General features: G+C 39.5%; 1 protein-coding gene across 4 annotated transcripts in view; it reads right to left on the bottom strand.

The window, feature by feature from the left end:
- nlrx1 (NLR family member X1) overlaps nt 1-13,845 on the bottom strand; it is a 68,896-nt gene that overhangs the window by 17,594 nt on the left and 37,457 nt on the right. For all 4 annotated transcript variants that reach the window (XR_007946102.1, XM_051958321.1, XM_051958320.1 and 1 more), the window contains exons 7-9: nt 2,653-2,836; nt 2,068-2,163; nt 205-291 (exon numbers count right to left, since the gene is read on the bottom strand). Coding sequence is in view for 3 of the 4 variants with exons in the window: in XM_051958321.1 (XP_051814281.1) it covers nt 205-291; nt 2,068-2,163; nt 2,653-2,836 (367 nt within the window). In the remaining variant the exon portion in view is untranslated. The remainder of the gene's footprint in view (nt 1-204; nt 292-2,067; nt 2,164-2,652; nt 2,837-13,845) is intronic.

Consider the following 13,845-nt stretch of genomic DNA (forward strand, 5'->3'; position numbering starts at 1 on the left):
AAGACAAGAATGAAAATACTCCAAGTGCAATGTAAAACTGTCTCCAAAGTGGCCCTCCGTTTAGTTTTGCTCAAGTTTAAATGTTTTCAAGTACAGCTGTATATGAAAGCTCAGATATTTCAAATTTGAAAACAAAAATTTGAAAATTAAAAGACACACACATGGGTTAAAAACATGAAGACAAGAATGAAAATACAATCTTACTGTAGAGATCTAATCAAAATCTTGGGGTCTAGTAGCAGGTCTCTCAGCAGGATGCAAGACTCCGGACCCAGGCTGTTAAACTGCAGACTGAGCACAACAGAAACAAGCAGACACAACAATCTCTCACACACAGCATACACATGCTGGACACGAACAGGAGTTATTCAGTCAATAATTTTTTTAATTACCTGTCATCAAGGTTAATTTTGACACTGTGAAGTAACCCAGTAATCGGTCAAAATGTACAATATTTGGTTAATCAATGTATATTTGATGTTAACAAAGGACCTTCTATGACCAAAGCTGTAATTAGCAATATAGTAGTGTGTCAATAATCTTTGACTTGCATCCTCTGTCTGTGACACTGTAGGTTCCTTCTAATGCACAGAACAGCCACAGCATTAAACTATCTTCCTAGTATGGTGTAAGTGCCTCTAGTGACACTGAAACAGCTCTGACCAGTCGAGGCATGGGCTCCATTAGAAATCTGAAGGTGTGCTGTGGAATCAGACCTTCAGACAGTAGCAGCAGATCCAGGTCATTTCAGCTAATTTACAAGGTTAGGTCTTCAGTTTGTTCTGCATGTGTTCAATTGGACTGTGATATGCAGAATTTGGAAGCCAAGTCTAAACTTTGGACTTACATTCACTCCATGCCATTGTAACAAGATTATCAGTATTATTCATGTCATTTACCATGGTTTTAATAGTGTGGCTGATTGTGGTACTCATCTTTAAAAAAATCTTAGATTAGAAATACATACTTGCATTTTTAAATAGTATGTAACAGAAATTTAAGGCTTAGTGATTTTCTGAGAGCTTGTATTTAATTAAAACTTTAAAAAAAAAACAGGACTACATTTTTCAGTGGTTTAACCCATACCTGGTGCTCAAGTGAAAATATGTGGCAGCAGGACAGTGTATGTGGGACTGAATAAAAAATAAACTACAGTGGGTGTTCATGGTAACAAAGAAACATGTTAGCCAGTATAATAGTGTGGCTCATGAGTATGTTTGATAATCTTCGGACAACAATGTAAAAGCGGTAGAGTCATTCAGTGATGGTTGGTCTTTCCAGCTGTAAAAATGTTTTGTTAACCACTGATAGACAGCACCATCTTCCAGGATACCAATTTTACTTTTTTGTGAAGGAATGAAAAACAGGCTAACTGGAACATGTCAGTTTGTTAGTAGTTAAAAATCCATTACTGGCTGCAGCATGAACATCCAGAAAACATAGTGACAGCAGAAAAACAATTACCTCAGAATGACAGCTCACACTTTAACAAAAAACGAATGTTTGCAATATAATGAATTATTCAATTAAAAAATAATTAAAAAAAATTATTTGAAGAAATAAATTGAAATAGTTTTGTTTTCAGAAATTAAGAAACTTCTGTTGTGATTTTGTTTATTTGTATATTTTAAAGTGTTGACTTACAGAGTTGGGTATTTGAGCAGTCAGTTAAGAAAATAATTATTTTAGGATATCACCAACTACCTCAAGCCAACTCATCAAACAGCTGAACAAGTATTTGACTGATACATCAGCATGCTGGTTTGTGCCAGATGTTTCATACCAGTGGCCATAAAGGAATGCCAGTCGACACACGTCAAAGATAAAACATTATGCAAACATTCAGGACAAAGACCGATTTGTTTTCATTATGCTGAACTGGTTAAAATCTCAATTACTACACTTGCTCTCATACTCATCAGCAGAACCCAACCCAACCTTAACTTAAGACTGGTGCAGCAGTTGTAGCAGTATAACATGAATAGTCACATCATGCAAAAGCATATTCTTTTTCTTCTGTTTGTTATTATGGAAAAAATAACAGAACATGCAATGAGTTTGTCTCACTTGAGGTTGTGTGTGTGTCTAAAGGCAGGCCACAGCATCTGAAGCAGGTCATGAGTCAGGAGACAGGAGGACAGGTCCAGCTCTTCAAGGTGATAGCTACAGGAAAACATTGTAACATTTAAAAAAAACATCTAAGAGACAAAACTTTGGTGATGTTGCTATAATCTCTGCCAAACAAATTAAAGCTTCACAATGCAATCTTATGTTAATGTATATGTGTCAATTTAAAAACAATATTTTCACAACTTCAGCAACTAGATATTTTATACATCAGTATGTATCCAACATGTCAATAACTAATGTAACTACCTTATCCTTATACAACACAAAAGTAATGCTTATGTGGCTAGAACACAAAGAAAACATCTGTAAGATAAACCATGACTTCAAAATGGTATGATTTTTTCCACCAATTTCTACACAGCGAATGTTCTCATGTATTACACATCAACTTGACCTGAAGCTTAAGGCAGTTAACACTGACTTTATCACTCTACTGTGGTTGTTGACCCTCAATCCAACTTTCATAAAAGGCCCATGTGGTGTGACTGAGACTGCAATCTAGTTCAATCAATCCCAGTTTACCTTGGAGGTGTGCATGACAGCACAGAACTCAGTACGAAGCATTTGATTGGCGTCATACGAATGTTGGTGAGTCGGATGGCTCTGATTGAGGCCAGAACCTCTGCAGTCAGTCTTGGGTTCTGAAACTCGTACAGAAGGACCAGCAGATCCATCAACTCCTCCGGTGGCTGCGGTTTGCTGAGTTCTAGCATTAAAAGAGCAGGCTCACATCAAATTCCATCTCTCAATTCAAGCTGGGCTCAAACAGAGATTAAGGTTCCCCATTATTTAAATTCCACTGACAGTTTCTTTTTGTGATTTTGTCTCAGTCCACAATAGACAGTTACAAGCAAATGAGGACTTTCTTATGCAATCAGGCAATTACTACACATTCTTCTGGTAAACTTAAATTGCAAAAATAGTGGTACTTGTAGCACATTTGTAAAAGATCAGATTGAGCTACCATTTTAGCCTCATGCCATATTTGTCCAGCTCTGACCCTGTCAGTGATAACTACACTGGTGTGTTGGAGGTCTGTTACATTTCCACACCTTGGTGTGGGGGTCCCCCTGTCTGTCAGGGTCGGGGGGTCTGATTGTTGGCGGTCATGGCCTGCAGCTCCTCCCGGTGTGGACGGCCCCAATCGAAGGCGTTTCCACAGTCATCAGTGCCATGCCTTGTCTCCCTACAGTCAGTGGTGAGAGTGTGTGTGTGTGCTTGTGCAGTTATGTGAAGGGAGGGAGGAATGGGTTTTCTTGTTTTTAATGTTTTTAATTGTTGCAAAGCACTTTGTGTTGCATTTTTTAAAACTCTATGAAAAGTTCTCGATAAATAAAGTTTGATTGATTGGTTGAAGTGCAGACTTTCAGCTTTAATTTGAGGGTATTTACATCCAAACCAGGTGAACAGTGGAGGAATTACAACACACTTTTTTATGTGCCCTCCACCTTTTGAATGGACCAGAAGTAATTAGACAAACTGACATTAACATAATTATAATTCAAATTGTCACTTTTAATATTTGGTTGGATCCTTTGCAGCCTGAAGTCTGGAAGCCATAGACATCACCAGACGCTGGGCCCTGGTGATGCTCTGCCAGACCTCTAGTGCTATCTTCAGTTCTTGCCTTTTCTTGGGGCATTTTCCTTCAGCTTTGTCTTCAGCAGGTGAAATGCAGCTCAGTTGGATTCAGGTCAGATGATTGACTTGGCCATTGCAGAACATTCCAGTTCTTTGCCTTAAAAAACTCTTTGTTTGCTTTCTCCGTATACTTCAGGTCATTGTCCATCTGCATCGTGAAGCACCGTCCAACAAGTTCTCAAGCATTTGGAAGAATATGAGAGATAATATAGCCCAAAACACTTCAGAATTCATCCTGCTGATTTTGTCAGCAGTCACATCATCAATAAACATAAGAGAACCAGTCCCACTTTGGCAGCCATACACGCCCACACCATGATACTACTACCACCATGCTTCACTGATGAGTTGATATTCTTTGGATATTGAGCAGTTTTCTTCTTCTCATCATTCTGGTACATGTTGATCTTTGCCTCATCTGTCCACAGGATGTTGTTCCAAAACTTCAATGCTCCTTTTTTTGCATTCAGTGTTTCTTATTATTTGCAGCATTCATACAGAGAAAAGCATTTGTTATATATTGCATTTTTCTTTTTTTCTTTAACAAACACCACCCAGTACTCCCACACACAAAACCAACTTCTCTCTCTTATCTTCACTTTCATTGAAATATAATATGAATGTAGTTTATGTCATTGTTCAGAGTACAAAGTCCATCCATCCATTCTCTATACACCGCTTTATCCTCACTAGGGTCGCAGGGGGTGCTGGAGCCTATCCCAGCCGATCCGGGCGAAGGCAGGGGACACCCCGGACAGGTCGCCAGTCTGCCGTAGGGCCACATAGACAGACAAACAATCACACACACACTCACACCCACGGGCAATCTAGAGCTATCAATTAACCTCAGCATATTTTTGGACTGTGGGAGGAAGCCGGAGTACCCAGAGAAAACCCACGCATGCACAGGGAGAACATGCAAACTCCATGCAGAAAGATCCCAGGCCCACCCCGGGATTCGAACCGGGGATCTTCTTGCTGCAAGGCAAAAGTGCTAACCACTACTCCACTGTGCAGCCCAGAGCACAAAGTAATAATGCTAAATAATAACAAAGACAGCAATGACAAATAAATACATTTAAAGAAACTTTAAGAAGTAAAATAAAATAACAATAACAATAATAAAGAAGAAGTTTAAAAATAAACAAATATTAATGGTTGATGCTAGAGGTACGGACCCGTACCCGTAGCATCTGTACTAGAGGTACGGACCCGTTAAGGTCACTGAAGAGCTGGCGCCGGTTAACTACTATTTGCTGCACATTACAGGCAGTTTATATGAATGACTTTGACGGTGAACATTGTATAATTTAACCAAAAATACACCGTCTCCTCTCACACTTTAGACAATGTAGTTTTTACGCTTTTAGACGCCGTGTCTAAATTGTTTGAAGTCCAGTTCCTATTAATTAGTTTACCGCGTTCAGTGGTGGAAGCGGCTGACGAACTCCATTGCAAATGTTCCCATTTAATTTCGGACGCTAATTTACAAGATAAAATTAAGGATGTCGAATATGAAACAAACACTCGTGAATGGTGAGGAGCAGCTCTTTAATTCGGCATGAATTAAAAAAACCACAAACTCGATTTACTGTGATATTGTGAGATTTGTTTGTGGTGATGTAAATTAGCCATTCAACAGAGTCCGCTAACATTAAAGTGACTGTGACAGTGTCTGCGTTGACAGACGCAGAAAATACGTCAGGGTTTTGTTTAGGTTGTTAATATGTAATAGTCTGTCGCTACTTTTGAAGGTTAAAAAAAATACTTTTCGTTTGCTGGCTGTTAGTTCCGCCATTTGTTTCGTTTGCTGTTTGTGCTTTATTAGAACAGGGTCACGTGAATAAAAAGTTTTGCTGTTTTTAATAGTAGTGCTGATTTCAACCCCCAAATGTCCATGAAAAAGACTGACATGACAGGCTCCGCACGCAGATTCACCTCGAATCAGGAAGCGCCTTCATCAGCGTAGCTGGCTCATTAATATTTATGTCCGTCGGATTACCAGTCAGTCACGAAGCGCGTTCATCAGCTGGCTCATTAATATTTATGTACGGCTCATTAATATTTATGGTAAGGGAAAGTGCCGTATCCATAGGCCACAGGCTACGGGTACGGGTCCGTATCTGTAGACACTACCAATATTAATAGTAAACATGCATTTAATCTCATTCTAGTGTTTAGCATTGCATTGGACTTTAAGTGTCATTTTCTGGGTTTTCCTCTTTTTGAAGCTCTTTTGTCATCACTCCTTATATAATCACCAAATGGTTTCCAAATATTCTCATAGACTTCCAATTTGTCTTTCAAAATATATATTATTCGCTCCATTGACTTAATCTGTGCCATATTCTTTATCCAAGCACTAATTGTAGGTGCAGAAGTTTTCTTCCAGTTAAAAGCTATTAATCACTTTGCTTGCAATATTGAGACATCACTAAATGTATATTGTGTGGATTTAGATGTATCGGGTGTGTTGCTATTATATTTATTTATCTTTACATGGGTTATATAAGTTGGCGGTGCAACTAACCAGTTGCACTGTAGTAATTTTAAATTAGTATTAGCTGTTTGCGTCTGCACCTCCTTACAGGCTGTGTTCCAATTGTCATTTGAAATGTTCTCATTTAAATCGGTCCTTCTTGGATGCTGAGGTTTCTTCAAAACCAGATGCACGGCAATTATACGTTTCTATAGCATTACATGTTGAGTCTGCTACAAGTTTGTCATTTATGGATGTTATATTTTCCAACTGAGGTGTTACATTAATGTCCAAGTATGTAACACTGTTTGAGATCTTGAATGTAGATACGTGGTGACCAGGGTTTCAATTTTTGACTTCATTTAGCAGCATAAGTGATGATTTGGAAGCATTCAATTTATATCCAGAAATTTTGTCAAACAAGCTTATTAAATCTATCAATGCAGGTATGGAGGTGTCTAGTTGTTTCATAAACAATATTATGTCGTCTGCAAAAAGAGCGATTTTGTGTTCTTTGTTGCCTATTTTAATCCCCTGTATTTGACAGTGAGCTCTTTTTGCAATCGTGAATGGTTCTATAGCTAAAATAAACAAAAGTGGGGACATAGGTGAACCTTGAGGGCATCCTCGTTATACCCACCAGATCATTTGTCATTACTTCAGCTCAACGATATAGATGGCCTTACATTGTGAAACTTGTCTCCCTTTTATAAACCCATTTTGCTCATCCCCCACTACATTAAGTAATACACCCTCCAGTCTTATGGTCAAGATTTTGCCGAGGATTTTTGTGTCTGTATTTCTTTGGCTTATAGGGCGCATATTTTCACATTTAGTGTTAGGTTTTGGAAGCAGAATAGTCATGGCTTCTCTCATTGTAGCAGGTAAACAGCCATAAATACAGCATTTCAAATACATCTCATGTTGTCTATTTGTCTTTATGATGTTTATATAAGCCAAATGGGAGGCTGTCTGGACCAGCAGTTTTTCTGCCTTTCAATGGCCCTATTGCTTCTGATATCTCTGATACAGTTATTTGTTTATCCAGAGCCTCTTTACTTTCTTCTGAAATATGGGGATTTTTAAGTTTGTCTGGAAATTTGTTTTGGATTATTTCATTGTCAGCATGTTCAGCTATATAGAGGTTGTCGTGGAAATTTTTAAAGGCTGTATTGATTTCCACCAGGCCAACAATGATTTTCTCATTTGCATCTTCGACATTAGTGATGGCGCTTTCTGTTTGTTCCTACTTAATACGCCATGCGAGTAGTCTACCAGGCTTTTCTCCTTGGCCATAATAAGATTGTTTAAACCTCAGAAAATTTGCTGCAGCCTTGTCAGCTGTGAATTCATTGTATTGAGTTCTAAGGAGTAATAGCTGTTTGGAGACATCCTGTTTGTCGTGTCCTTTTTGGTGAATACTAATCTCAAGTGCTTTAATCTGAGATTCTAAAACTCTGAATTTTTCCAGAATGGCTCTTGTTTTGTTAATTGTGCAACTTATGATTTGAGCTCTAATAAAAGTCTTGTAATGTTTGACAAAGGTTCTGCTGACACCAGAAAGTAATCTATTCTTGAACAACTTTTGTAAGCATTAGAACAAGAGGAAAATTCACTCAGTGATGGGTTCAAGTGCTCCCAGATATCCATTGAGTTCAATTCTTCTATGAAGAAGTGAAATGTTTTCCTAGATTTTGTAGGAGTGCTCTCCATTCCAAATAATTTATCTTTTCTTGGAGTATACAATTTAAATCTCCAGCTATAATTTGCTTGCCTGGCAGTGTTGACATTTTTAGGGTTATTATAAAAGTCATGATCATTGTTGTTTATTCCATATACAGTAATTCAATAAAGCTGTATGTTTAGGATGCATCCTTGAATCATTAAAAATCTGCCGACGGGATCTTCAGTTATCCCTCCAACACGTACTTGAATAGATTTGTGTAATAGTGTCATTACCCCCCTGGAGTTGTTAGCATAAGAGGCTAAAATGACCTGTCCAGGCCAACTTCATTTTATCTTAGTTGTTTCAATGGACGTCAGGTGTGTCTCCTGTAAAAAACACTATCTTGGCTTTCAGTTCTTTTATCCTGTTCATAAGTTTATGTGGACCTCTACCACTCCATGAAATGCATTCAACTAAAATGTCTGTCATCATTTGTTTGGCTTACTTTGGCTCAGCATGTTATTCAGATTACTATAGAAAAAAGGCATTGAAAAGACATTGAAGTCAAATAAAATTGGTACCATAATGACCAGAGAGAGAGATCTCATCCCCTATATGAACAAGCACCATTTAAACACCTGGGCATCCCCTTACCCTCCTTGGATCTCTTCCTTTTGACACTTCAATCAATAATTCACATTTTTTCTTACATATAAGAACATTACAGCTCTTAGTAAGTTATTTTAAATTACCTTAAGCTTAAATATGTATTTTCACATAACTTGAACATACGGAATGATAAACTGCCTCGTAGAGCTATAAGTCAATAAGTCCTTTCAGTCAGCGAACCGAAACATTCGAGTCACTTTATGACTAACATCAGTTTTCAGTAAACAAAACTTTGAGATGGATTTTCCCTGCTAGACTTCTGGTGCCGTTTCTCCTAGCTCTCTGATGTATTAGTCCACATCTGCCGGTGTGTCGAAGACAGCCCTGTGCTCTCCGTTAGTCAGCAGCATCTTGGCAGGGAACATGATTCAGTGTCAGAGGACTCCCTAGTCCCGCAGCTTCTTCGTCGTGTTATCATATTGTCTGTTTGTAAACTTCTGCTGACAGGTCTGGGAGAAATCTTATCTAATCTTTGTACATCACCTCTTTCTTTGTGTAAACAGTTCCAAAGATGCTCACTCTGTTCTTGTAGTTCAGACACTTCACAATATACACTCCGGGAGCCCTGTTGGGTCTTTGGCTCTTAATTTGGTGCGCTCTCTCCAGAGCAGGTGGCAAACATTCAAGTTGTCCACGATCCATTTCTCCATGAAAGAACAGGGGTCGTAGCATTCTCCTCTCTCAGGGATACCCAATATGCGCACATTGTTCCGTCGGCTCCTGTGCTCCAAATCTTCCACTTTGAACAAAAGTAGTTTTGTTCTTTTCTCAATTTTTTCCACTTCACCTTTTAGCTTATTAACTACATCCTCAGCTGCAGATATGCACCGCTCTGCTTCTGCGATGCAGCTGCTGCATTCTTTGATGTCAGACTGAACACTTTCAACTGCTGCCAGCACTCCCTCTGTTTCACTATGAAAGTCCTGTTTGAAGGACTGTATAGCCCTCATAATGTCCACAGTGAAGGGGTTAATGTTACTGGTATCACCTGTCATTGCCATTTTTAAATTTTTGATATCACTTTCGTTACCTCGTAACGCCTTTTGCTTGTCCTTGTTTGCTTTTCTCCTCATATTTATTTGTATTACTTATCTGTTTTGCAATTGTGACATTTTTGGCTGGTTGGAATTGTTTCAGTAGTACTCATTTCAGGATTAGCCACAGATCAGGAGTAAATGCAAATTCTCAGTATGCCGCCGTAACCAGAAGTCTGCAAGGCTCTTTTAGATGTTTTTAGGCAAACTCTAATCTGGCCCTCCTGTTTTTGAGGCTCACCAGTGGTTTTACAGCTTGTAGTGAATCCTCTGTATTCACTCTGGTGAAATGTTTTCTTAATTGTTGACTCTGACTCAGATATACCTACCTCGTGGAGACTGTTCTTGATCTGGCCAACTGTTGTGAAAGGATTTTTCTTGACCAGGGAACGGATTCTTCTGAGTCTTTTGGCATTGCTGAGCTCACCAGTGTATTCTTTCTTTTTAAGAATGTATCCAACAGTTGATCTGGCCACACCTAATCTTTTTGCTATCTCTCTGATGGGTTTGTTTGGATTTTTAAGCTCAATGATGGCTTCCTTCATGGATAGTAACAGCTATTTGGACTTCATATTGACCTCACCAGATTACAAACACACACACACACACACACACATTACACACACTTGAAATTAACTCCAGATCTTTCATCTGCTCCTTGTAAATGAAATAATGAGGGAATAACACCTGGCCACGGAACAGCTGAGCAGCTAATTGTTCTATTACTTTTGGTCCCTTAAAAAGGTGGAGGGCACATATAAAATGTGTTGTATTTCCTCCACCATTCACCTGATTTGGATGTAAAAACCCTCAAATTAAAGATGAAAGTCTGCACTTGAAGCAAATATTGTTTCATTTCAAATCCATTGTGGTGGTGTTCAGAGCCAAAATGCTGACAATAATGTCAGTGTCTATTTGACTTAAATGTACAATAAATATTACAGCTGCAAGCAGTGATGATCAGGCTCTCACACCTTTGTGCATATTAGGAATGGTGGTAGGGTGCCAGCTGTGCATATTCATGACTGAAAAATGTGTTTATGTCCCTGTCTGTACTGCATGAGGGTCCAGACAAGATGTGTGGGGTGTGTCTACCATGTGGCGCTAGAGAACATGCAAGACACATGCATTATATTGCTGTACATGATATGTAGAACACAAATTGTATATTTCATTAAGTTTGAATGGTGTTTGCCCAATAAAGATGGTTTCAGGCTAGGATATGAAGTCATTAAACATGAAGTTTGGGGCAAGTTGAACAATGGACATTTGAGTTGCAATAACATCTGGTTTCAATGCGAAAAAAATAATTTTGCTATGTCATCAAGACATCATCGCTCAATGAAAGCTTAAGAGCTTTGCAGCTTGACAGTCAGAAAGGTGGTAAGGTGGGGAGAAAATGGCGGCGACAGAGTAAGACGTGTGTAACGAGGGCTCCCGACAAGCCTCCCAATTTGAGCTTTTTTCTAAACGTATTTTGTTGAACTATCAGCGTATTTGGCTCTGTCATGGACACGAAACATTTTAACGTCGCAACAATATTGTAATGGCTGCAAATCTTCGGAAATATAAGTACAGCGGACCACACGGAAGTAGGCCTAACTCAGCCTCAGACCAGAGTTCCTCCAAGACCCAGACGAATGAGTCGGCCCCCCTTCGCCAAAGCATAGCAAACCTGACATAATGGCAGACCTGAAGGCAGAGGTTCTTCTGGAGCTAAAAGCTGACATTTCGTTGGTGATAAAGAAGGAGATTAAAGAGGCCCTTGCGGAAGATTTTGATACTCTTAAGCTGGAGATACAGTCTGTGAAGATGGCATTATTCAATAACACCACCGCGCTTCGTGCAGACATGGACCAATTACGAGTCAAAGTTGTCGGCATGAAAAATGGCCTTTCCACTTGGTCTGACGAGGTCGTCGCTTTACGGGATACAGTGGCCGAGCTGAAAACTGATGTGAAGTCGCTGAAGGAGAAAAATGAAGACATGGAGGGCCAAATGAGGAGATGTAATTATGCGCATACTGGGAGTGCCCGAGACCGAATCCAGTTCAACACTAGCAGTAGCTAACATGCTAAAAGATGTGTTAGAGCTGGAGAAGGAGCCGCTTGTGGATTGCTCACATCGCTCACCTGGCCAAAAGAAACCGGGAGGACGACCACGAGTGATTGTGGCTAAATTACATTATTACCAAGACTGTGTGGAGGTATTACGTCGCGCGCGTACTTGTGGCCCTCTGCACTTCAAGAATACACCGATCACAATTGCCCCCGACTTCACTACATCTGTGGTCAAAGCTCGAGCTGAATTCACGGGTGTCAGGAGGCTACTTCGAGACCGACCAGGCGTACGCTACGGATTACTTTATCCGGCAAGGCTTCGTATCACACATGGAGAGGAAGACGTGATGTTCGTCGATCCTGATATTGCCATGGCGTATGTGAAAGATAAAATCCTTCCAAGACCTGAGGACGAACCGTGAGCAGGGACTAAATTGGATCATAATAATACAGTGTTGTCATCCAAGCTTCCTTCTATTGGACTGCAGCGCACGAGGTGTGTCCATTACACAACTATTTCCTTTTGGTTGTACCAGCTTAATATGCTCATGTCAGCTATCTTGGTGTAATGTTAATCTACGTGTGGGGCGTAATCGGGAGTCCAAGTAGTCAAAGCAGTATTTCTCTCTATAAGCACAGTAATGTGTGGATTTTTTGTTTAGAATGGTATTGTTTTGTTGTATATCTCCTGGTTCAAATAGGAGAAAGGGTTAGCTATACCGGATCTTTACTGCTGTATAACTTTTATAATGTTTACATGTGTGCAGCTATGTTGGTCTGTGCTGTGCTGTAATATCCAAGATGCTTTAGAATGGTAATGGCTAGTACTAGAGTGCTTAAGCACCCTCTTGGGTGTCCAGTTAACTGTAAGTTGAAATGTGACATCACTAAACCATACTTTGAAATATAAGAAAATTATGTTACATTTACAACAGCTTAATACTGACATAGCCTTTCTACAGGAGACACGTGTGCTCGGCAGATAGTGCAAGTCTGAGTAAGAAGTGGTCTGGTCAAATATTTCAATCAGATTTCCAAAGCAAATCTAGGGGAGTAGCCATTATGTTTGGCAGACGTACAGTTCACTGCATCTAACGTGAAGGCAGACACTGCTGGGCGCTTCGTAATAGTAGTAGGTAAACTATTTACACTTCCTGTCATTTTAGCCTCAGTTTTTGCACCCAATTGGGACGATTCTGATTTCTTTAGTACACTTTTCTCAATGATATCAAACATGTCAACGCATAGTATTATACTGGGCGGAGATGTCAACTGTGCGCTTTCATTTATGGATCGCAGTGTAACTAGTAAAGTGACCCTCACCAAATCTGCTCATTCAATTAAGTCGTTTTTGGAGACTTATGGAGTAGTTGATGTTTGGCTCGCCCATAATCCCTCTGCAAGGGCATATTCATTCTATTCCCCTGCACATATGACATATTCTCGCATTGATTATTTTTTCATGGACAAAAACATTATACATTTGGTGAAGGAGTGTGACTATTGAGCCATTGTTATTTCCGATCACGCCCCTCTCTGTATGAAAAGGCTTATTCCTGACACACACTCTGGTTTTCGTCCATGGCGTTTTAACAATTTGCTTCTTTTAGATGAAAACTTTGTTAGATTTATCAATGCAGAAATCAAACATTTCTTAGAAGTTAATCAAACTCCAGGTATGTCATTTTGTAGTATTTGGGAAGCTCTAAAAGCTTACTTAAGGGGTCAAATAATTTCATACAGTGCTCATAAAAAGAGGGAAATTCTGAACAATTGAAACAACTGAATGAAGCAATTTTGCTATTAGATAGAGAATTTTGCCACACTGCTTCTGCAGAACTTGCTAAAAAAACGTGTCTTATTCCAAACTGAATATAATACTTTATGTACTCGGCAGGCCGAATATTTAATCTCCAAGTCAAAATGTGGATATTACGAGCATGGGGAGAAAGCGGGGCATCTTCTTGCACACCAATTACGTCAGAGGTCAGCCTATCAAACCATCTCAGCAGGTAACAACGATCAAGGCATTGTATGCACAGACAATGAGGAAATTAGTTCATGCTTTACAAAGTTTTACCAGGCATTGTACTCATCTGATTCTACCGCAGAGGCATCAGATTTTGAAGACTTCCTTAAAGGTCTCAATCTCCCTGTAGTAAACCC

Source organism: Acanthochromis polyacanthus, chromosome 13, assembly GCF_021347895.1.
Source record: "Acanthochromis polyacanthus isolate Apoly-LR-REF ecotype Palm Island chromosome 13, KAUST_Apoly_ChrSc, whole genome shotgun sequence".
In the NCBI taxonomy this organism is placed as follows: Eukaryota; Metazoa; Chordata; class Actinopteri; family Pomacentridae; genus Acanthochromis; species Acanthochromis polyacanthus.